At 36.8% G+C, this 23,633-nt stretch overlaps 1 protein-coding gene across 3 annotated transcripts; it reads right to left on the reverse strand.

The window, feature by feature from the left end:
- Positions 1–3,010: 3,010 nt before the first annotated feature.
- Positions 3,011–23,518, reverse strand: UCHL5 (ubiquitin C-terminal hydrolase L5). Of its 3 annotated transcripts, none has more exons than XM_052800602.1 (11): positions 23,179–23,518; positions 21,694–21,757; positions 19,772–19,877; positions 11,345–11,470; positions 11,197–11,258; positions 10,988–11,118; positions 9,338–9,401; positions 8,136–8,238; positions 7,561–7,674; positions 5,495–5,593; positions 3,011–3,626 (listed from the first exon to the last, which is right to left on the reverse strand). In XM_052800602.1, the coding sequence occupies exons 1-11, from the start codon at positions 23,258–23,260 to the stop codon at positions 3,582–3,584; spliced, it is 996 nt and encodes a 331-aa protein (XP_052656562.1). In that variant the 5' UTR covers positions 23,261–23,518; the 3' UTR covers positions 3,011–3,581. The 3 variants fall into 3 exon arrangements, with proteins under 3 accessions (XP_052656562.1, XP_052656564.1, XP_052656563.1); XM_052800604.1 differs by lacking the exon at positions 23,179–23,518 and adding an exon at positions 15,478–15,561; XM_052800603.1 differs by lacking the exon at positions 5,495–5,593.
- Between the last annotated feature and the right edge of the window lie 115 nt (positions 23,519–23,633).

Genomic DNA, 23,633 nt, shown 5'->3' on the forward strand with positions numbered 1-23,633 from the left:
TGTCTTTTGATGGATAAATAAAAATTTCTCTATCATAACAGTCAACTCAAGTCATATTTCCGTTTCATCTCTAAGAGATGAAAGTCATTAAGCATTCACTTTCTGGAGTGACCGTGTTTTTATTGATTACATTCAGATAAATTGTACAAAAGTACCCATAGACCTCATATCCTCCATTTTCTACCTCTACAGCATCATGATAATAAATCTGCTATTCGATCTGACATCTAAGCTGATATGTATATGTACAGATAACATGACCATTTTTCCTGCAACACCCATTTATTAAAGCGATGTCATGAACTTTAAAGAAAACCCAGATAAGCTCATTTGCACTACTAAATGAGACAGCCAATAAAGAATTATTTCTGTAGAAGTTTTAGATGTTGCAATTCAAATGGAAGAGCTGCCAGGAACAGGTCATTTTCATGAACAGATATAAACAAGTATAAACACCTATTCCAAAGATGATAAACACACTGGCCTTGTAGATGCCTGCCAGTTTTTATTTTTCAAAGTCTCCCTGTCTCCATTCACAGAGCAGAAGACTCTGTCACCAGTACCACAACCATCTGGATCCAATCTTTCCTCTAATACTTTGCTCTGCTCAGGGGTAACAAACTCTTCTGGTGCAAGTTCATTCTATCTGACTTTTCTGTGACCGAAATAAATTTTATCTGGAGTAATACATTGGGGGGGAAAAAAAAAAAAGCATTTTTCTCTGAAGCAAACACTTAATGAGTCTAGTGGTATGTCTCACTTCTTTCTTCTCACCCTCTTAGACAAAAACCAGACTACTGCATTTTCATGTGTCTTTGGGCAGCTATCACTCATAAATCAAAAACACTGTTGAACATGCAAACTTGTATTTTAAATCTGTATACCAAATTTGTATTTTAAAATACAATTCATGTACAAAACATAAAATGTGACCCTGTGAAGGAAGAAATCAGGCTACAGCAGGATTCTTACATTTTTATGTACTATGTTAAGACTGGCAGCCAGAGAACAACACTGTGAGATCACACTGAAGTTTTACATTGGGATTTTATGTTAAAAAACTTTTAGCAAACAGGAGACACACTGACCTCTTTTAGGCAACAGGAAACAGCCGCTGTATGGCAGAATTCTTCACAGAAACTGAACTTACTGTTTATTCTCATTATACCCAAATTTCAGTTCTGACAGCTATGCCACACCGTATGTTTGTACCAGCAGAAAGCAGTAGCCCTTGAAACAAATCAGAACACAAACCTTTCACCATTCTATATACAGCAAGACACAGTATCTTAAAACTGTAAGACGGATTAAGGCCCAAATATCTATTTTGATTTTTTTTGGCACTTTAATTTGGTAATTCATCAACTTCATACACAGTTTTACACTCACGTGACACTGTCCTAAAAGTAGGCAACACACAAATAAGTGATTTTAAAACCAAGACACACATTATGAAAAACAGTTTTACAAACTTGGTGAAAACAGTCAAAAATTAGCATACGGGTTTTGATCAGGAAAAAAAGATTCTATAATATAACTAAGTACACTAGTTTTCGGCTGTTCTACTTCTGCATTAAATACCCTTTTTTGAAAAACCCATTTTTTGTTCATACATTGGACTAACAAATTTTGTTAGAATTTGATCTTTACGTCTATCCTCTTTTTTTTATTCCACAAATCCAGAAAGTTTGTTTGCAATGTAAGTTATTCTAATTTCTAAAAAAATTGCTATTAAAATTTATTAACAATTGCAAAAATAATTTGCTGCTTTAGCAAAATTCCTTTTCGTCTTCCACATGTCCAAGAATGCAAATAAAAGGAGAATTGAATGACTTCAGACAAATTTAATTTGACATCTACTATGGAATAGCAAAATTTTATTGTAGAGGAGTTATCAAAATTCTTCAAGAATGTCAGGGCACAGCAGAAATCATCAGGCTACCACTTAAAAACACTGACAAATCTTTTCAACAGGTTGAAATGGAGTTTAATTTTCAGATCAGAAATACCTCTTACAGAGGAACAGTCTTTACCTTTCCCTAAACAGTACTGCTGCAATCAATTACTAAAATAGGGAATTCTCACACGCGGTTTATGTTCTCATCAACCTAATCAATTTTGTACAAAACACAGACACACATCTTGTGTTCTTTTCTGAAACAGATCTTACCCTTCCAACTACAGCAATGACTTGAGTGGATCCTTTCAGTAGTAGGAGAGCACACTATATGTTTTGCTTCTTCGGACAAAATTTTATCCTGTCAATATATATATGCAACATATATGAAGCACCAACAGATAACAGAATTTGTTTCATATTGGGGTTTCAAAAAATTCTCTAAATATAGTATATTCTTATCATACAAGCCTACAAGACCAAAGGACCTCACGGTTCAGTGAAGTATGCCGATAGGCAAAGTAAGCCAAACAAACATCTTTTACTGGTTTTAAATGTCTTCCAAACAATCCAAGTTCCTTTGCTTGTTTTTCTTTCTACTTCTTGTCTCAATCTTTTAGGAAGAAGTTTTCTAAACCAATTTATATATGCTATAAAATAACAGTGTTTCAGTAATTCAAATACCATGTATTGTTACAATGGTCTGTTGCTATCCTTACCAAAACAATTTGCCTATTCATAGTTCACATATGAGCACCACTAAGAAGGTAGGAGACCATGTGAGCTCCATTCCCCAGACACTCCCTTTGGTCCATAGAAGACAGTTCCAGCATCTTCCATTACAATGTTGTTATCAATAAGAATCTTCCATAAATGTTTTTTCTTATATTAAACTACTTCCCAAGGTCAACTAAAAATCATTGTTTTTATTAAAGACTTAAACTTAACATACTCTAGAACTGTAGTACCTTATATGCAAGAATACTAACTCCCCAAACAATAGCCTTCTTTCTAACCCAAATTTAGAACATGTATACTCGAAGTCACAAGGCTGATGACCTTTAATACATATACTAATCATCTTATCCAATGATAAAATACCACAGAAGAAAGTTTGCCAAAATAAAAATGGGAATATTTATTATCTTTTCTACTAAAGCAATGCGGATCTTTTGAGATTATACATTGGTCTTTGCAAATGTTTCTACAGCTAAATTCATACTTTTCAATTTTGTAAAAAAATCAGACACATACTTCATAAAAACAAAGACGCAGGGTATGTCACTGAACAATTGGATAGCATTATAATTGTTAGTAGGGATGAGCAAAGAAAGTTCATGCTTATACTTAAACTCTGGCATTTGTATCATTACCCTATATTCAAGTGGGACAAAATGGGTACATTTTCCTTGCACATTTTTAGGTCGACTTACCAAGCTTTCAGAAATCAGATAGACTGTTAAATACTGAATTTGACCAAGAGAACCTAAACATTATTTAGCAGTACTACATGCACAAGATGCAGGGGAAGGAAGAAAATTAGACCCGTGCATACAGTACAAGACAAACTGTTACAATTGTCAAACGTGCGCTGGACAAAATTTAAAGTTTATGAAAAGTTTTATTTGTTGTCATGAAAACAGTTTCAGAAGCACATAATTGTATGCATTTTGCAAAGTCATCTTCACTTGGCCTCCTGAACTTTCTTGGCATTCTGTTTTTCTTTTGCCTAGAAAACAGAGGGAGATGATGTTAAGCTTTGATAAGACAAAGATCTTTTTGGAGCTCTGAATGACTACTCATTACATTTCTAAACATTCAACAAAATATGCTGAGGAAAGAGGCATTTTAAATGTAAATTTAGACCCTTCAGAAGTGTCCTCCTACTATTTTACTAGGTTCATATATATAAGAAACTGTAAGATTAGGTAACTTCCATAAGGGAAAAGGACAGGTCAAAAACCCCACTATTTTTAAAACATAATCTAACCTTCATTTTTCATACCTCCATATTCTTTTCATTTAATATAGAACTAACTCTTCCTAATGAAAACATTTTATGTCACAAGAAAACACTGCATTCAGATATACTGATTTTCACAATTTAAATTCTGAAGCAACCAAGATCTTAGTTTTTTAGATCTTTCAAAAGAGCAGAGTGAAAAAAAAAAAACCACCACCAAACCCCACAAGAGTTCCTAGCAAGATATTTGCAAACAGATTCTCATATAACTTGTATCAATTGACAGATAGTTCAAATTGACAAGGAACTAGCATTTTCTTCCTTATGAATTTAGTGAAAAAAGATTAGGCAAGAAGAGGGGACAATTCAGATGCAATACTAGCCATCTTTCTGTCAAAACATTTATTCATTCTGAATCAGACTGCTGCTTGTTACCACTTACTGAACAGAACTGGATCTAATTCAGTGGTTTAGAATTAAGAACTGTTATCACCAGCTGCTTGGGTCCACTGGAAATTTACTTGTAAAAGAAGCTTGATGGTGTTATAAGGAACACCTATTAACATGAAACTGGATTAAAACTCCTCAAGTTACCCGAAGAAGGAAAAGGTTAAAAAACAAATCCAAATGTTAGTCTTATAAACTACTGGCCTGCAAACATACTTTCCTAAATAAATTCAGCTAAAGAATGTACTCATTAAATAATATTTAGCTCTTTTTTCATTATAATAATATAGAGATCCTTTTTCAGTGTGAGTTCAAAATTAGGGATACTGTCTATGGCACATGAGTAGATATGCAAGCCAGCACCAATCTTATTACAATTCGAGTACTTGACTAACCATGCAATTTAGTTACCTTGCCAAAGTGACAGACACACTTTAATAATCTAGCCTTAATAAAAATCTTAATAGTAAATCAATATTAGTAGCTGGACACCTTAAAAAGGAGAAAACAATGAGCCAGTAAATCGTGTAAAAACAGAAAATTAAGAGAACGAATTTCAAACCACCTAAAATTACCAGAACCTCTGTGCAAAGACTGCCATCTAATGTTGACAGCTAGATAAATCAACAAAACTGACTTAAAAGTCCAGGTTGGCAAACAGGATCAATCTTGTACATACACATCTGCATATGTATAGATTTAAATAATCTTCACTTCAAAAAGAGCTATCAAGATAGTATGAGGAACTCTACCATATACTAACTGGAGCTACACATCACAATTTTAATAGGACTTTTAATTTCCTGCGCAGAAAAGCCCAAACCACAGGTCTCTTGTATTGTAGTATCTTATGCCCTGTAATGTGATCATTTAGCTGGTACTGAATTGCCTCTTCCTGTATCATTAGAAAAATTTGTTTAGCTTATCAAAGGGAAGATACAGTTTGCCTTTGCATAATAATGCAAAGTTGGTTGGTCCCACAAACTCCAACCTCCAATGGAATTGTGCCTCTTGAGAACTGCAAGGGACTATCAGGTAAACTAGCAATATATCTGAATGTAGCAGTTTAAATAAACTCATGCCATTTATGCTTCCAAGATATTTGACTGCATTTTTAATTTTAAGTAGAAGGTATGAAGACTTATACTAATATACTGTTTCTTAAAAGTCAGCTAAGAAATACTCACTTTTTCTACTAAGGGTATTAACTGTTGGTGCTCTGCTAGAGTCTTTAATAATTCCATAATGAAAGGCAGGTAGTTATGTTTTCTTCTAATATTTTCGATCTAAAAATAAATTAAAAGCATTAACAGAATTATTATATGGCTAAACAGGGATTTTTCCCATTCCTGTTGTCCCCCCTCTCCCCAAAGAGCTGGAGTTATTTTTAAATTTCAGCCAGCTAAAAATAAAGTCAAAGCAATAAAATTCTGAGCACATGGTGAGAAAGCATATGCCAGATGAATTTACTGCTTAAGGCACAAATTCTCCTTATGGTCTTTTGTCATACTAGGTGAAAAACGCTCAATGATTAAGTAGTTTATATGGTTTAGCCACTGCTTTAACACTGGCAAGTACTGTTATCTAAACTATTCACTTTTTTTTCCTCAACTTAAATTGCAGTTCGACCTATGTATTTTCACAGTCCCCTGCGTAGTTGTGGCCTCAGCCTAGGCTGAAGACTTAAACATTCTGCAATGCAAAAGCGTAACTATTTTTGTTACAGTAAAGACTTTGCAGCTTCTACAATAGTTCAGTCCTTCAGAAAAGTAGGAGATTGCTTCGTTTTTCAACTGAGAGGAATGACCTCCACAGACCCCAAGTAGATAGCCTAACATAAAACAAAATGTGGACTTCTAAGCAGTTTCCACAATATTTCCACATACAGTTAGAAACTTTAAGGGGTTTTGCCTCCCCCATTTAATTTGTTTGCTTACTCTCCTGCTTGGTAAAGCACATGCTTTGGTTGGTTGTCAGTTTTTTGTTTGTTTGATTGGTTTTTTTAATAGTTTCTTCAATTGCATCCTGATGTTGTGGAACAGCATGTAGCGACACTGCTTTAAAGACAGATAACAGTAACACTTCGCAACATGTACTGTAGAAATATATTTGAAATTATCATTAGAATTATTGAAGTCTTCGTCTGTACCTTCTAGAAACTAATGAAAACATTTCTTTCATTTTTAGTGAAAGAACACAAAACCTAGTGAAAACATTTCTTCAATTTCTTTATCCTTTGATATATACAACTTTTAAAATAAAACTAATTTTTAATCTAGCCACTTTCTATACCCCCTCCAAAAATAGGTTAAGGGATTAAAACACTAAATAAAGAAATAAATTGGTTACCCAGCTTTTTTCCCCCTCAAAACATTCCTTTAGAAGTATTTGGGAATTATCAAAAAGGTTGCAAGTGATGATCTCAGAGAAACTTTCCCGTATTTCATTTTCATTAATACCATGTCATTTCAAAGAATGATACACTTTCAGTGTACACACATGAAGTACTTATTTAGGAAAAAAAAGAACATGCCAGTTGTGTCTTCACTGCTTCCCACAGAGGAAAAGACAGCAGGTAAACTGTAACAAAAGAATAATTCAAGTACCCCAGGAGAGCTTCTTCACTAAAAGCTATTTAAGTACTTATATGTCAGATTAGGAGATGTATGGGCAAACACAGAATGAATCTATACATGAAGTTCACAGAATCTCCCCATTAGCCTTCATTATCAACTGTTGCATCAACATTCTTCATTACTGACAATGAGACCCGAAAGAGCTTATATGAACGCTCTGTAGAAGAGAGTTACAGCTAACACGTCGAAGTCCTTCTAGTAAAAACAAACAAAAAATCCTACTTAATAAGAGATCACTGGTACATACAGTAGTGTAACAAGCAACTCCAGCAAGCAAAGACTGATCAGCCTTCTGAGGCACAGAGAGCAATTTCTTTGTAGGAGTTCTAGAACTCGCTGTGCTTAAAAAAATATTTTAAAGTGAGAAAGATACAAAGAAGTGGCAAAACAAAGGGAGCTACAGAGACCATTACAAACTGACTCGTAAGTCTTATGCTAAAAGAAAGCAAACTAGTAACTAACCTGTAAATTCAGGAATACAACATGAATTTATGTAACATTATCTTCCTCGTATCCATCCAATTCCTTCAAATTGCAACAGCCTCCCATAAATATAAAAGCTAGCATTTTCTTACAACTTTTCAAATAGTTTAATCAGAAAAGCAAAGGCTACATACCTTATATCTTTTTAATTTTTGGTTCTCTTCTTCAATTAACATCTGGTATTTTGCAACTTCTGATTGTATAGAACTTAACATATTACTACTCTGATCTGTATCCATAGGCTCCTCCTTCCACAAAACAGAAAAAGTTAAATGGACAATGTTACTGCATTTTAATTTTTTTTTTCCGGTTAAATTAAGTCTTGTCTTAAGAGTATTTCTGTCACAGAAAGATTCAGTTTTGCTTACAGTTATAGGAACATTCAAGGAATTTCCACAGTTAGTTATAAGCAGATTAGCTCAGGTACTAGGAAAAGAATAGTTCCGCTACCACAGCAAATTAGTCAAGGCAGACAGCCTCAATGACACGGTCATACTGTACTGAGTGTTCAAATTAACTCACTCAGAACTAAGCAGAGCTGCATCAGTGCATTCACACAGCACTGCATTGCGCGGGACAGATATGTAGTAATCCTTCCCTGCTTTTTTTAGGGATACTCCATTTGGAGCAAGGAAAGAAGGAACAATAAAGCAAAGACACAGAACTGATATCAAAGAACTACTCCAGTAACTTAAATACCATGACCTACCTCTGCAAGTTGCTGCTGTAATTCTGCAATCCTCTGCTCATATATCATCTTTCTGTCAGATACAATAGCCATCAAGTTAAACCTTATCTCACCTTCACTGTATCTAGATGAGGAACAAAGCAAAAACCAAAACCAACAAACAAACAATAAAATCCACTTTCAGAATTAACATGACAACTCAAAAACCTCCTCCACAATTTCATTATAAGGGAATGCATTTGTGGAAAAAATAATCTAAATGGATCTATTAAATTAAGTTGTGCTACAGATCCAATTTTGCCACGAAATAAAATCAGACCTCAAATGAGCACTGTCCAATGTATAACTCCTAATAACCTCCTCTCCCAACATATTACTATTCCTGTTTGTGGTCACAAAAAATAAATACTGAAACTGTCCAAAAAAGAAAACAAAACATGATATAGTTGACAACAACTCTTGCACAAGACTGCTGCACACAATAGTTTTTAATTTCTCATTACTGCTACTTGTTAGAAAACATTGCAGACTTCTTCATACAACGTGAAAAGTACATTCAACAATTAGACTAGCAGGCCTTTCAGAGTTTAAATTCTCCAAATAAGATCTGGTAGTAATGTTTTGCTTATCAAAAAAAAGTCTTCAAGTAAAAGACTTTGGAAATTATTTTCTAAAAATGGTATAAAATCCAACTTTATTTCTAACACGTTTGGGGCTAGAGCTAAGAAGCAAGAAAACTTCTTTAGTATGTTTTTCTAGCTTAAATTTCTAAAACAAGCCACATACCTAAGGAAAACTTGTTCTCTGTAAATACCAGCTATATGGATATTATCTGGTATTTTCCATTATAAGCGCACACCCAAACTTTATCCATGGTAATGGTGCCCTTAGTTTTCATTCACAAAGACCCATGGCTGTCTAGCAGAGTTCATAATCTTGCTCTGCCTTTTTCAGAGTACTAGTAGGATCTCTCTTCACTACACAGATACCTACTTCAATTAATCATACAGGAACACAGCGTATTTGAGACTTATCTATCACCACATTTGGATCATGTTGGGCAATAGGTTCTGAAGTCACACAGTGATATGCACATAAAAACGATGCATAAGCGCCATTCCTTAGAAATTCAGTTGAAAGCCTTTAAATTGAAGGAAATTAAGAATAAGGATTTTTTAAACATATAAAAGGTGCTATATTTTAAAAGCATCATGACCATTTACTTTTGTATACGTTTCTCTATGACGGGCCGTACAGCACTTATCCAGTCATCTTGATTGCATGCACCTAAAAAAACACAAAGAAAAAAATTAATCATCTTGCAAAATTTATTGCAAATTCGAGATTTGTATACTTCAGGCTTATGCAGCAACTTCAGAGTATGTAACAAGTTTTTTTCTTGCCAACTGCAGTCTCAAATTACTCAGGTGATTTTTTTAGTAGGTGCAAACCACACTTTTTATTAACAATATTTAGATAATGTACTGGCCAAAGCAATGGAGCGAAACTAAATTTTGAGGGCGTAAGCATCTAAAGTTTATTGTCCTGATAACAAGAAACAACATGGGGGGGGGGAATTATGTAAGATTTTTATGACAAAGGAAATTAGTTGGTATGACAATATAAAAGTAGACAGCAAAAGAAAAAAGTATGAATAGTTACAGTTGTTCCATTTAGACAAAATAAAGAGTTAATACCACGTAGATGCAATACAATGTTAAAAAGTCAGACACAGAAAAAAATATAAAATTATTTATGATAGATAACTTGATTTTAAGATAATCAAGAGAATAGCTAAAGGTGATTTTGTAAGTTGATTATGACTCTTTAACAATTTCAAGACCTTAAAGCAAATGAAGACACTCATGATCTTATGACCATAAAACTTATGTTACTGCTAGGTCTGCAGACTGTGTGGTGTCTCTAGCCAGACTAAAGATGAAATTCAGTAGCAAGCCATTACTCAGCCTAAAAATAAATACAACTATCAAGAAAATTGGGAAAACACATACTGAGATTATATCAGATTCAAAAGAAAGTGCAGACACTTGATAGGCACTGTAAAGCTTTTCAAGACACAAGATGGCACCCACCCCGCAGGTTAAGAAAGATTACAAAGACACAAAACAGGAACAAGTCTTAGAGAGAATAAAACTATGCTAAAGTAGCTATTATTTTTTAAACCATTGGGATAGTATTTGCTACCTAAGAAGAAAGAGGGCAGTGTGTAAACACCAGCCACATAATGTATAAAAAGCGTGTGGAGTCAGCTGTATACATGCTCCCGCAGAAGAAACAAACAATAAAATAAATGGATAGTTTATAATCAACCTCGAAAAAAAAAGCTTTGAAAACATGACATGGGAATTGTCTTGGGTGACAATACCACAAAAAGGTAGATGTGGGGAAAAATACCAGCAAAAGGAATTGCACGCTATCAGTGAGGAAAGCCAAAAACATTACATAGTTTTACCAGGTTTTGTTAGAGACAGCATAGAACAACAATGTATTTCCTCAGGTGAGGAGAACAAATATCCACAGGAAGTGGGTTATATAAATTTCTCTCTTGCAGCAAAACTATTAAGGTATTAGAATCCCACTGGTTTGCAAGGCCAGTTCATTTGAATGCTGAATGAAAGGAGAGAATCAGAAACGTGGAGGAAGCAGAAAGAAAATTGCTTTTTCAGACCGACAAAAATAAAACAATATAAAAGACTACAAAGAAGTACTACCCTGAATACCACATTAAGAAAACTTTAAAGATATGCTTTATTTTAATAACTAACTTGGTTTGATCCTATAACATACAACCAATTTGTTGCAATAAACTATTGTTAAAATGAACCATGTTCAGAAAAAATACAGAATGTTACCTAAATCAATTGGTCCTTCCCTTAGCCCATCTAGTTCATATAGCCGTCCGTTAACAGGAACGTAGCTTACAAAGTGAAACGCATCTTCTTCTTTTGCTGAAGACTTTGCATCAAATTCAAACATCTGTTGTCTGCAAAGAAAATTTTAAAAAAATCTGAGATGAAAAAGAATTTGCTGAAATTCTGCCTAAATTTAAAACATATGTTACCTGGCAAAACTGTTGTGAACTTGCCGAATCACTTCTGAGTTACTTAGTGCTAAACCTTTCATCTGAAAGTAAGCAACAAAATTAAATTGTAAGCCAACCTACATATAGCACTATAATACTTAAAATACAGAAAATAGTAGGCACTTACCGCAGCATCAAAACTTTGTGAAAATTCTTTAAATTCTGACAAAGTCTCTCCTAGATGGATATCTTGATGAACACAATTTAATAGCACACTTACTATGGCTTGAGTAGCACAAGCATTATTAATTACCTAGAAAAAAGTGTTGAGAATTCGTTCAGTACTTATGATAAAAAATTAATTTAAGCTGGGCAACATTTTTCATTACGCACACTTTCCATGCTGATTTACATTAGAGCTTCACTCTAAAACAGGCAGCAAATCTAGTTCAGAGTAGCCACAGAAAACCTTTGCTGTAGGAGATTAACAAAATGAACACTGGATGGCTGTCATATACGATTCATTGATAAAATCTCACCTCTACTTAGAAACTCTGTCATTCTACTGTCTCACCACCTTCCTGAGATGATTAATAAAGGACACAGAAGAAATACAGGAACCCTCTGATCTCAGTAGAAAAACAAATAAAGTACTATTCAAAGCAAGCTGCCCAAATTACATTATTATATAAGGTCTTAAAAAAACAAAAAAGTCAACTCTCCCAAAGAGAATGTCCTTCAAATAATCAGAATTCCTACCAGGAGTAGGAGCTTGGAAAAATATTTGGGGCAATAAAGCACATTATGGAACCTAGAATTTTTATAAAAAGGTTGCGTTGAACAAAAAATTTCATATATCCTAGGGATAAACTAATAAAATTCAGACGTGTTCCTAGATGTAAAGATTTCTTTAAATGATGGTTTGCTGAATAATAAGCCATACAAAGTTTTAGATTTTTCACTTTTCTTAATTTACAATATACCTATCCTTTTCAACCTAACATTCAAGTTACTAGTTTGTGTGACACTGTTCCTTAAGTGTTAAATATTCCATTTTTAGAAAGTATAAACAAACCTCTTCATATTACAGCCATGTCTTTAATGTTGCTTTGTAATACCCAAACTACAGTATCTAAAGAGAGAGACTACAAGGATTATTATATATAATCTGAGATTTAATTAAAAGCACAGTAATCAAACGGTGACTTCATATTAGCAGTTTTTTCTCAGTGAGCTATAGGCTAGAAAAAATAATGTATCTTCAGTCTATGAGACTATTTTGCAATTGAAAATGCTACTTAAACCTTAGGACTGGGAGAGAGGATGTTGATTTTGTATTTAAAAAATGAAAATTATTTCAGGGCTGTGAATGCGAAACCACTTCCAACAAGAAAGGAGAAAGAAAAAAAAAAAAAAAGAAAAAACAACCAACCTATTTTAGAAAGCTAGTCCTTAACAAAGGAAAACCTGCTATATTAATACTATAAGCCACAGCATATATTCATTTTCTATACTTCAGGGTGTTCTCAGTTCAGATTATGTCTGTATAGTGCAGATGATAAATAATAAAGCACTTCTTATTTTAAGAAAAATACCATCTAGTTGACTGCCTTGATTACAGTTTAAGTCAACTACACATGCAGAACAGATTAAAGCAACTGAAACTCAAACTGCAGGTACTCAAGCTAAAGGCTAGAGTTCACACAATTACAAAATAAAGGACATAGAAGGAAAATCCATCAAAGGCAGTGAAATAATGAACAGCAGCAGAAAAATTAAATCCCACAGACTACAAGAATGACATAACTTGAGAGAATTAATACTATAACGTAGGAAAAGGAACCAAGAACTCAAGATTCTCTGAGGTCTGACTAGAGAATGGTATCAGAGGCAGTTGTAAAAGTAGCACTAGGATGACAGTAGGAAGATCCTAAGCAGATTAGAGTAGGCTAACCTGAAGCAGTGGTTACAAACGTAATTAAGCTGATAGAGAAAGGAGAAAAATGGTAGAGAGACCTGTGGTGAAGAGCTATTAGAACAGTGCTATTACAATGAAGGCAGGGTCACTACAGCAAACTTCACTTGCTAAATGATAATACAGGACATTATAGGGAGAGACAGCACTAAGTGCTAACTATTCTTACTGAAAAATCAAGATGGAATAATCAGTCATTCTGGCAGACCGCTAACCCAATAATAGCTTCAAAAAAAGGGAAGAGAAATTAAGAGAGATTTTGTGCCTAGAGGCAAGATCAACACAGAAACTGTGTTGAACCAGCTGGATACAGGAGCTTTAAACAACAGCAAAAATAGGAGGAAAAATTAAACTTGGCAGGGAATTTGTGGTCTCATCAAATATTTGTCTTTCAGCATAAATATATTTTTGTATTCCAACTACCATATGAAAGGAGTCTGTTTAAGTATATAAGGACCAAACTAAACAATCTTGTCTTACTGCTAGAGAACAATATGCAACAAATGCAGATCTTAGACCAGCGGTCCCCAGCTGTTGAAATGGAAATACATTATAGAACTACAAATACTCTTCAGCAAGTGCGAGGCAGGAGGTAAGGAAAAGGCAGCAAGAATAGTCCTGTAGCATAGGAGTAAAAGCAAGTGCAGCTGATACGCATAAAAAGAGTGTGTTCCTGGACCTAGATGACATGACAGAACTACCAAGATGGAAGAAGGAGGTACCTAGCTAGTGGTAGTTCATGGGCAGGGTGAAGAGCAAAGAGTAAGGAGGTGGTGATTGCAGTACCAAATGTAGACGAGTGCAAGGTTTGTCACACAGCCACTCCAGCACTGCTATACACACACAAGCTGTCAAGTCCTTCAAGAAAGAAATTGGTCAGGATACCCATCTACCCTAATTTCCAACATATCTCTTACTTAAGGTGTCTCAGCATTGGCAGAAAACGTTTCCTGCATTTAGATACCATGACAATATATGCAGGTTGTCCCAGAAAGATTTTTATTTTGACTTAAGGAACTTAAGAGGATTTTCTATATTTGTCCAGAAATACCAACATTTGCCTGTATATTGCTGCCCAAGAAGTCCTGGTGAGATATTTGATTGATCAATATTCAAGACTCCAACTTAAAGCAGATACCCATATTTGAAAGATTTTGCTAGCAAAGCTACAAGGTGTATTTAATATTTGAAAGAAAATAATAATATATATACAGACATATATGCACATTAGTGAGATGATTTCAAAAAAACTGAGAAGATTGCCATATCACCAAGTGAAGCTTAGCTTAAAACAAAGGAACCACTTGAATAGGTTACTCTGATACACTCCTCAATTAAGGTGCATAACTTCATAAGCATGCACCTTTCCCTAAGGATCCAATCCAAGTTTCTGGATCAACTTAAGGCTGAAGCACTTCAAGCTCTTGAATCGGATGGATTATGTATTTTGTTTTTCAAAAAGCTGTGGACAACCCTGTGCTGCAATTGGTAGTATAATCAGTAAATCTCTGGGGTTCACTCACTAAGCATCCCAATGTTACAAATCAGTTGGCTTCACAAAGCTCAACATGAAAAATTCAGCATTAGGACAAAGTTCCAAAACTTATTCTTGTTTAAAAACCCTATCTAATTTTATTCATTTATTTCTATTCTTTTGGAATAAAGATATACTCTTCCTATAGTTATATTCAATTACTGAAAATCTCTTTCTGACTTTGACTACATGTGTTTCAAGTTCACTTTACTTCTTGTAAGTCGTTATCCCAAGTTTAGCTTTAACAAGGATATCTGGTCTATCTTAATGTTACCAAACCTGAATATGTAAAAAATTTTGACAACTGAAGTATTGGAAATGTTAAAAAAAAAAATACATATAATGTGCTTCCATTAGTGGCACAAAGATAACTAAACACCAATGTTTTGTTATTAACAGTATCATTTAGAAGATCCTCCTTCTGAAGGTATACAGATTTTATTCCCAATTAATGAAGTTAATGTTTTATTACCACAATTGTAATGTTCTATCACCACAATGAAGCATAAAATGGCATAAAACAAAGGTATGATACCAACACTTCAGTAATAAAACCTGAAGATGTTATTAAACTAAAAAATTTTAATACGTAAGTCTGCAACAATGGCATTCTTTTTTGTCAAGAGACACTTCCATTTCTGCAGTGATCAGCACCGAATACAGCTATTCAAAACAGCGCTGAAGATAGCTGAATACATTGAGTGTTACAATTGTGTAGCCACTGTGTGTAAAAATAACAGCAAGGGCCTACTTAAGCAACACAGGAATCAGGAAATTCAGAGTTAAGGCTGAAATTGTATCCTTAACTCACCTCATTGTGCCTAGGTATCCTAGCTCATAGGGTATGTAAGATCATCCAGAGTTCTGTGGCCTCAAATAGAGGACTAAATCATACCTAGGCATAACAGGGAGGCCAAATTTAACATGAGTGCACATAGAAGTGACAATTAAAAAAAAAATCCTTTAATATGCATGCATATTAGACTTTAAAATTCAACCCCCCAAAATACTTGTGATTTAACTTTGAACAAGATCTTGTCATCTGGAATTCAACTACAACATCACTATGAAAGTGGGTATGAATAAAATGTGAGCATCACAAGCTTCTTATCAAAATTGTGTTTTCTTGCAATTTTAAAGATGTTTTGTTGGACAGTTTGAGAGCTGTAGCCTTTTACATCTAACTAAAGTTCCCCCCTCCCCCCAAATGAAACAAATAAGATGGAACATTTAATTAAAATTGAACAGAAACAGAGCCATGCTGTAATAGCGTAATTTATTTCCCGTATGTCCTGGTTTCAGCTGGGATAGAGTTAACTGTCTTCCTAGTAGCTGGTACAGTGCTATGTTTTGAGTTCAGCATGCGAAGAATGTTGATAACACTGATGTTTTCAGTTGTTGCCAAGTAGTGTTTAGACTAAAGTCAAGGATTTTTCAGCTTCTCATGCCCAGCCAGCGAGAAAGCTGGAGGGGCACAAGAAGTTGGCACAGGACACAGCCAGGGCAGCTGACCCAAACTGGCCAACGGGGTATTCCATACCATGTGACGTCCCGTCTAGTATAGGAACTGGGGGGAGTGGGGGTGGGGGGAATCACCTCTTGGGGACTAACTGGGTGTCGGTCGGCGGGTGGTGAGCAATTGCGTTGTGCATTATTTGTACATTCCAATCCTTTTAGTATTGCTGTTGTCATTTTACTAGTGTTATTATTATAATTATTAGTTTCTTCTTTTCTGTTCTATTAAACCATTCTTATCTCAACCCACGAGTTTTACTTCTTTTCCCGACTTTCTCCCCCATCCCACTGGGTGGGGGGTGGGGGGGAGTGAGTGAGCAGCTGCGTGGTGCTTAGTTGCTGGCTGGGGTTAAACCATGACACCATACTATATTGTTATTACATATTAACAGTTACTTAGTCTTGCTCATACAGGATTCAGAATGACACTTAAAAACTTCTCTGCAGTAAAACAGATTGTACCAGATCTCTTTAGATGGTAACATTTAAAAGAAAATGTATGGGAAAGGAAAGCGAGCCAAAGACTTCTTGAGATTTTTAGGGCTCCAGTGTCATGTCAGTTTTGAAGATATAGATCAATAGACCAATAATCTTAAATGTCACAAAAATTTTGCTAACCCAGAAAACAAATTTGTATTTGTTCTGGGTTTCTAGTCTACAAATGAACATATGGTTATTTTACTTATCGCTTTTGTAATTAAGAAAAAAAGTCTTGACATCTGAAAAAGATTCTTGAAAGATAACAAAACCCCATTCTCAAAGCCACCATAAAATTGGACTTAAAACATGCATAGAGAAAAAACAAAAGGCACATGAGCCCAGTTGCATGATAGCTGGGAGGAGTTGCTATTTTACAATAGAAATATTTAATATTAATGATTGTCTTCCCTTGTGCTCCTGGGTGACTCAGAAGGATTCACAGACTGCAGTTTCAAGAAATGCAACAACCTCAGCACTACTATAAAGAAACTCCTGTTCTCTCTCTCTCACTTACCTTTTACCAGCTTTGGCCTGTACAGACTCACTGAACAAATATATCTCATAACGCGGCAGGAGACCAGCCCAGAAAATACGCGTAGAGAATCTACAGAAAACTCCTGGCCGATGAGCTGCACTGGCTCATGGAAGTTCAATGAGCAGCTGAGCCATTGCAAGAGAGGAACAGAACTATGAAGTCAAAAGGAGACAGGTTGGGAGGACCAAGACATCCTCCTCTCATCATCAGCAAATCATCAGATCAGCCATTTTCTTAAGAAAACGCTATCAGTCCTCAAAACATAGCTTGTGAAGCTGGATCTCAAACTAAGGTTAACTTCCTCCAATGTGAAAGTCACGAGAGCTAAACTGGTATTACAAATCCCCCCAAAACATCAAAACCAGTTTTCTTGAGCTTATCTATTGACTTTTAATTTTAATTTCTTTGTGACTATTTCACTAGTTTTTCAGTCACAATACCTCAGTCCAGGCAAAACTGAACTGACATGAAACACGAGCATAAATGTCTACAAGAAATGTTTTGATTTTGCTAAGCCACTGCACTTGACTAACGGACAATACTAAAACACAAAGAAGATATTCTAATTTTAAACTCTTTGAAAGTTACTTTTGAAACATATATTCCATGCCATCAAGTGGCATAACTAGGTACTACTATTTTAAAATAGTGAACACTTCCAGAAATCACTTTCCTTGCTGAAATTAATGAATTCTTAGAGTCACTTCAGCACACCTTCCTTAAAGGCAGCAGGTGTAGGAGGGGGAAGACTACAAAGTTCCTACACCTCTACAAAAAGGTTTCAGGCTTAAGAAAACAGTAAAATATAAATGCTTCAAAGAAAACTACAAAATAAAGATGACTTTTCATTGTTAACCTTTAATTTTCTGGTTTTGTTAGCAAGTCTAACATTATCCAAATTTTCTGATGTACCTTCTGCAATCCCAACTTAAAGCTCAACAAAGCTCCTCTTAGTTACTTACGTTTAAACACAGTGTCCTGCTTCAAAAAGGGAAGTGGGGAGCGGAGGAAAAAAAAGGCAAAAGAAGTAGAGCAAGCAGAAGAATGCTCTGAAACTTTTAAGCATCCAAAAGAACATCAATTCTGGGAGAACCTCATCTATTCACATGAAACAAGAAAGATGAAATCCCTTGAGTAAGGGTAAATCTGCCTTCATCTTAAAAAAACCTCTCTAGATTCCTATCAGGATAGTTTCCTCCTGCCACACAACTACCATCGAGAGTTATATCAAGGATTTTCCCTGAGGTTCTTTGCATCAAGGCTATTCTGTAGCCACAGACTACTGATCACTAACAGTATGCTTGATTAAGTAGAAATTATAACCTAAACCAGTGTCTATCAGCCCTATCAAACTCTAAAGACATTTGGCAAACTAATGCTGATCATTGTATCATGAGAATGGACACTGCTTGGCAGGATTCAAGAGCTGCAGAAGGGGAAGAATGAAGAAAACAGTATTAAAAAAAGACCAAGGAATAAAGTCATCTACAATAGCAGGAAACAGCAAGGTGATTATAAAAGAAACAAATTAAAGATCATTATCTGCAAAACAGAAGCGCATGTACAGTGTAGCCAGGAGAGCTATAGATATACCTAATGTTTCCATTGTTTTCCATATTTCTATATTTTTAGCTAGAAGTGTGTGGAGACTTCTTTATATCCTGAAATTTACATACAAAACACTTCTGCATTTGTGGGGGAAAAAAAAACCCCAAACCAACAAAAAAATCCAAAACACAAAACCAACAACCAGTCTATGTGTCAGTCTTCATAGAAAGCCTAACAATTTGCCCTTTGAAATAAATGCTTTGTAATTAACACATGTAGGGTTACACTTCTTGTTTGGACTGTTACATTTATCACTGTTTGAGAAGCAGGTCTTGAAAAAGAGCTAAAAGCATTTATTAAACACTCCTACTTTCATTCTGGTTACTTTCTCTTGCTTGCAAACAATATGCACAGCAGCCTGCCAAAGCAAAGCTAACACGAAATTTCAGTACTACTTGGTATTTCATAAGACACAACAGATTACATAAGCAAAACCAATTTTTCCTGTAATTTCTCATTTAAACTCACCTTTCTGATTTAAATACTTAAAAATTCCATGCCAAAATGGTCTGCAAATTCTTAAAGGAAAGTATTATCCTAGAGTTATACTGCCCTGGCTGCAAAGCATTTGAGAAACACAATAAAAACCAGACCAAACCAAACATTTCTTCCTAGAATTTGTTGAAAGTGGTTTCAAAAAATTAATTTGCTCATTCTGCTGAGAACATTTACCACGTAATTATTGCACAGACGAGTGAGTCACTCTTATAGGATAGGGCTGACAAATAAGTAAGAGCTTTACTCTTCCATACCTGATGATATTCTTGTCTGACTTGACAGATCAATCTGATTTGCTTTGTTAATCATCTTTTAATACACAGTTCCTACTCTCACAGAATTTGTTGAAGTCATTTAATCTTGTAAAATGTTAATTTTTGTGTGCATACTAACAAAAATATAGTTTATTTTTCGGTACTAAAAGCTATGTTTCATGACATATCTAAGAAAAATACTGAACTTGTCTTACCTGTTTAGCAAAAAATATTGTATCCAGTCTGGAATCCTGGACAACAGAACCTGCTGGTTCCTCTCCAGGCTGCCACTTGAAGAGGAAAATCAGCCCATGTACTGGCCTAAAAAATAAAATTGATAGGGGAAAAAAAAAAAAAAAAAGTCACTTGTACTGATGAAAAATATCAAAGCCAGGAATCTCTACTATAATTTAACTGTATGCTGGTACAGTAATTCTGTTAATTATTTCTTTCTAAACATAGGGAATTTGAACTGAAATTTTCAGATGTGTTATTTAATTAGGCAGAACATACCTCAGGCTTCTTACCGTATATGCTAAACAATCCCAATCTGAATTAGCATTTAGTCAGTAACTTTCAAAAGTCAGGACCAGTTTTCCTGGTTACTGTAACTATTACAGTTGTGCAACACTCATCTGAATTTTGTTAGTAATAAATCGCTATCAAAACATTTGTCAATCATACAAGAGCTGGAACTAAAGTTTTGGTAATCCTTTTAGGCATAAATGAAATGTTCAAAAAGGAGTTCTCGTGAAACTTCATGCTTTGAGTTATCTCTCTGAGAAGTAAGAGAAATACAGTTTTCTACTAAAATTGTGTCTCGCTTTTTTCAGACTGCATGTCTTGCACAGTAAACACCTTTTACTGCATGTTGCACTGTATTTAGTATTCCCATAAACCAAAAATTTATTAGTAAAGGAAACAATTCTTACAAAATCTACAGCTACATTAAAGCAAAACCTTATTCATCATATCAACCTGAATTTAGGGTCATTGCCACAGAGATGCCATAAAAGGTTTATCTACAAAAGGTAAACATAGTACTGTACTGCATAAGAAACTTTTCCTAAGCTCTGGCCAGAAGTCTGAGACGTCTTTTTAAACAGTGGGTCCACTGAGGGAATTTGAAAAATGCTACATGTTATTATATTCTTTAACTCCTAGTGTTTAAGTACTGTATGTGTGCATGGGAAGGAAGCAAGCTGGTCATAACTCAAGACTAGAAAGCTATACATCTGACAGCACAAGCAAGCAAAGCTGTTACTTTATGAACAAAACAGGTAATGTTCTGATGAAGTATCATATGAAGTATATAGTGCAGGCAGCAAATAAACCACTTCTCAAGTAACATTTCTGCCATTCAGGTGTCACCTGTCAAGTATCTTCAGTCAGACAAAAATTCTAAAACTACATCTTCTGTACCAATTGCTACATCTTCTGAAAGATTAATTATACAAGTGTAGGATATCTGCACAGAAATGGAATACCGTCTGGGTTAGATGACATTTTCCTTTTAAAATTTTGTATGTGAACATGGATAACAACGCATCACGGACAAAATGGTAAAAGACTAATATCGCCTAATGAGGGCAGGACTGTTCCACATGGTATCAGTCATTGTCAGTTATAACAAGACTGTTTGCCTTCACATTCATGTGGAAGTGGTTCTGCAGGAAAAACGAGTTACAAAAGCTACAAAAGTACAAAGTTACAAAAGTACAGTAAATTAATTTATTTAAGGCAACAGATGCAATTTCATGTTATATGAGGAAGAAGGGAGATAAAGCAAGGAGCAAAAGTTTGTCAAAGAATTTATCACAGGATATAATGCAAGCCAGTGAAAAAAATCACTAGAAATCTATTTTCACATTCTAGCTACTATTAGCATCTCTTTCCAAAACCAAAAAAGCTAGATTAAGTACCAAGGCATTAATAAAAAGTAATTTAATTGCCAGGTATTCAATTAAATCAAAATCCTAACGAACTTCTGTAGAAACTGAAAACAAAACAAACCAACCAACCAAAGCAAGCAAACAAAAAAACTACCACCAAAAAGCCACCTGAGTTTAGTACACATTCTTTCAGTGACTGCAGACAAATGTGAATAAAAACCATTCAGATTAGAAAAGTGCCTTACTTCAATTTTTCAAAGTTCTCTGGTTCCAAACTCCATATTTCTTCAACTTGTGCTCCTCTACAACCTGAAACAAGGAAAGATACAGGTTTCTTCAACTACCCCATCTAAAAGAGACGCAGCCAGTAAAGACAGACACATGAAAGAACTATGATAACTTTTACAACTTGTATGCCCAGGTTATGGAAAAGTCCATTTACAGGCTTTAACGCACCTTCACTACAAACACAAACAAGGCAAGTCAAGAGAAATTATTTCAGGAATTTCTCCTGTGTATGGTGATGTTGTCTTTATAACACAGCTGCATTTTAAAAAGAAGCAGAGGAGATCAGCATATCTTTCATCACCTCATGTCCTTTGCTGTTTTTAAAGACATTGTCAGCTAGTCCAAAGCAGAACTTAAAACACCTAGCTCCAGAGAAAGACCCATATTAGTAGACTGAAAATACCATAAACAATACACTCAAGCAAGATGTTTGCCTAAGACAGAGCCCCAAAACTTCGAATACTTAGTACATGTAAGATTAATCTATTAGTTCAATAGAAACACAAAAGGAGAAGCATGCCTGGTCTTCACTTCTGGGAAAAAATCGTGACAGAAATTATAAACCAATGTAACCTAGCATAAAATCATTTTGCTTCTTTGGCCAAAATCCTGTGCAGACTTCTCTGTTGTTACAACCATACGAGCACAGTATTGCCGAAGATATTAAATGCAACTCAACATAAAATTTAACATTCTAAAAGCCAAAGCAGCCCCTTCCAGGCTACCCTGCCTACTGCCAAGCACCACAGCTCAGCGTGCTCACAGCCCTTTCCCATCTATAACGTCCTCTCTCCTGGAGACTCTGTAACCGAGTCAGCTGGCACACGACCCAAACACGTACCTAGCCCTTTGCAAGCGCTGGCATTCTCCCCTACGCGGCATGCATTTATCAAGCTCTCCAGCAGAAGGTACGCGTGCCCTTGCTGATAGGACGGGCTCCCTTGCACCGCCCGCCCTGCCACTAGGCACCCACCGCCCTGAAACCGGGAACACCCCGGGCCGGGGCCCTCACAGCTCCCCTCCGCCGACAGGCCGGCCGCTGCCCGCGGTGCATACGTGCGGGCTGCTGGGAAGTACGGCGCTGCCAGGGCGGCCCGAGGCCGGGACAGCCGCGCAGAGGTCACGAGAAGCGCGTTCATTCCCGCTCGCGTCCGCTTACCGCCACGCTGCCAGCTTCCACAGCAGCACCTTTCACGGCACTCCCGCAGCCCTGCGGCAGCGCTCGCTCCGCTGGCGCCGGCTGGCGCGGCGCGCCGGGCCTCGGCCCAAGCCTCCCCTCCGCCGATCCCCACGTCCCCTTTCCCGCCCGGCCCGGGCTCAGCCCGCCGGGGTCCGGGGTCCCGCCCCCTAGGCCGGGAAACCGGGCAGCGCCCCGCGGACACGGCGGGCGGGCCGCTCTTACACCCACGCGAGAACAGCCGCGGCCACCGCTTCTCCCTCACCGAAGCCCTTGATGAGCTCCGTGAAGACACCCGGGTCGCTCTCCATGAGGCACCACTCGCCGGCGCTGCTGCCTCCCGACATGATGGCGGCGGCGGCCCGCGCGCTCCCTCAGGCTCGGCGCCGCCGCCGGCCGGTTAAGCCGCGAGGCCGAGGCACGCCGCTCCCTTCCCGACAGGCCCCGCGGTCCGCGCAGCGCCTGTCATCTCTATGGTGAGGCGGGGCGGGAGCAGGAAACGGCGGCTGGGACTGGATCCGGGGCAGGCGCCCGCTGCTGGCGGCGGCACCGCCCGGGCCGCGGAGGGGCCGCGCCCCCGCCCTGCGGCTCCGAGGCTGTGGCGGTGGAGGAGACCCCCTGCACCGCGGCAGGAAGCGGTTCCGGCTGGGCGGTGCGGCTCCATCCGGGCACTGGGGTGCGGCCCCATCCGGGTCCCGGCGATGCTGTCAGGGCGCCGGC

The sequence above is a fragment of the Harpia harpyja genome, chromosome 11 (genome assembly GCF_026419915.1).
Source record: "Harpia harpyja isolate bHarHar1 chromosome 11, bHarHar1 primary haplotype, whole genome shotgun sequence".
In the NCBI taxonomy this organism is placed as follows: Eukaryota; Metazoa; Chordata; class Aves; order Accipitriformes; family Accipitridae; genus Harpia; species Harpia harpyja.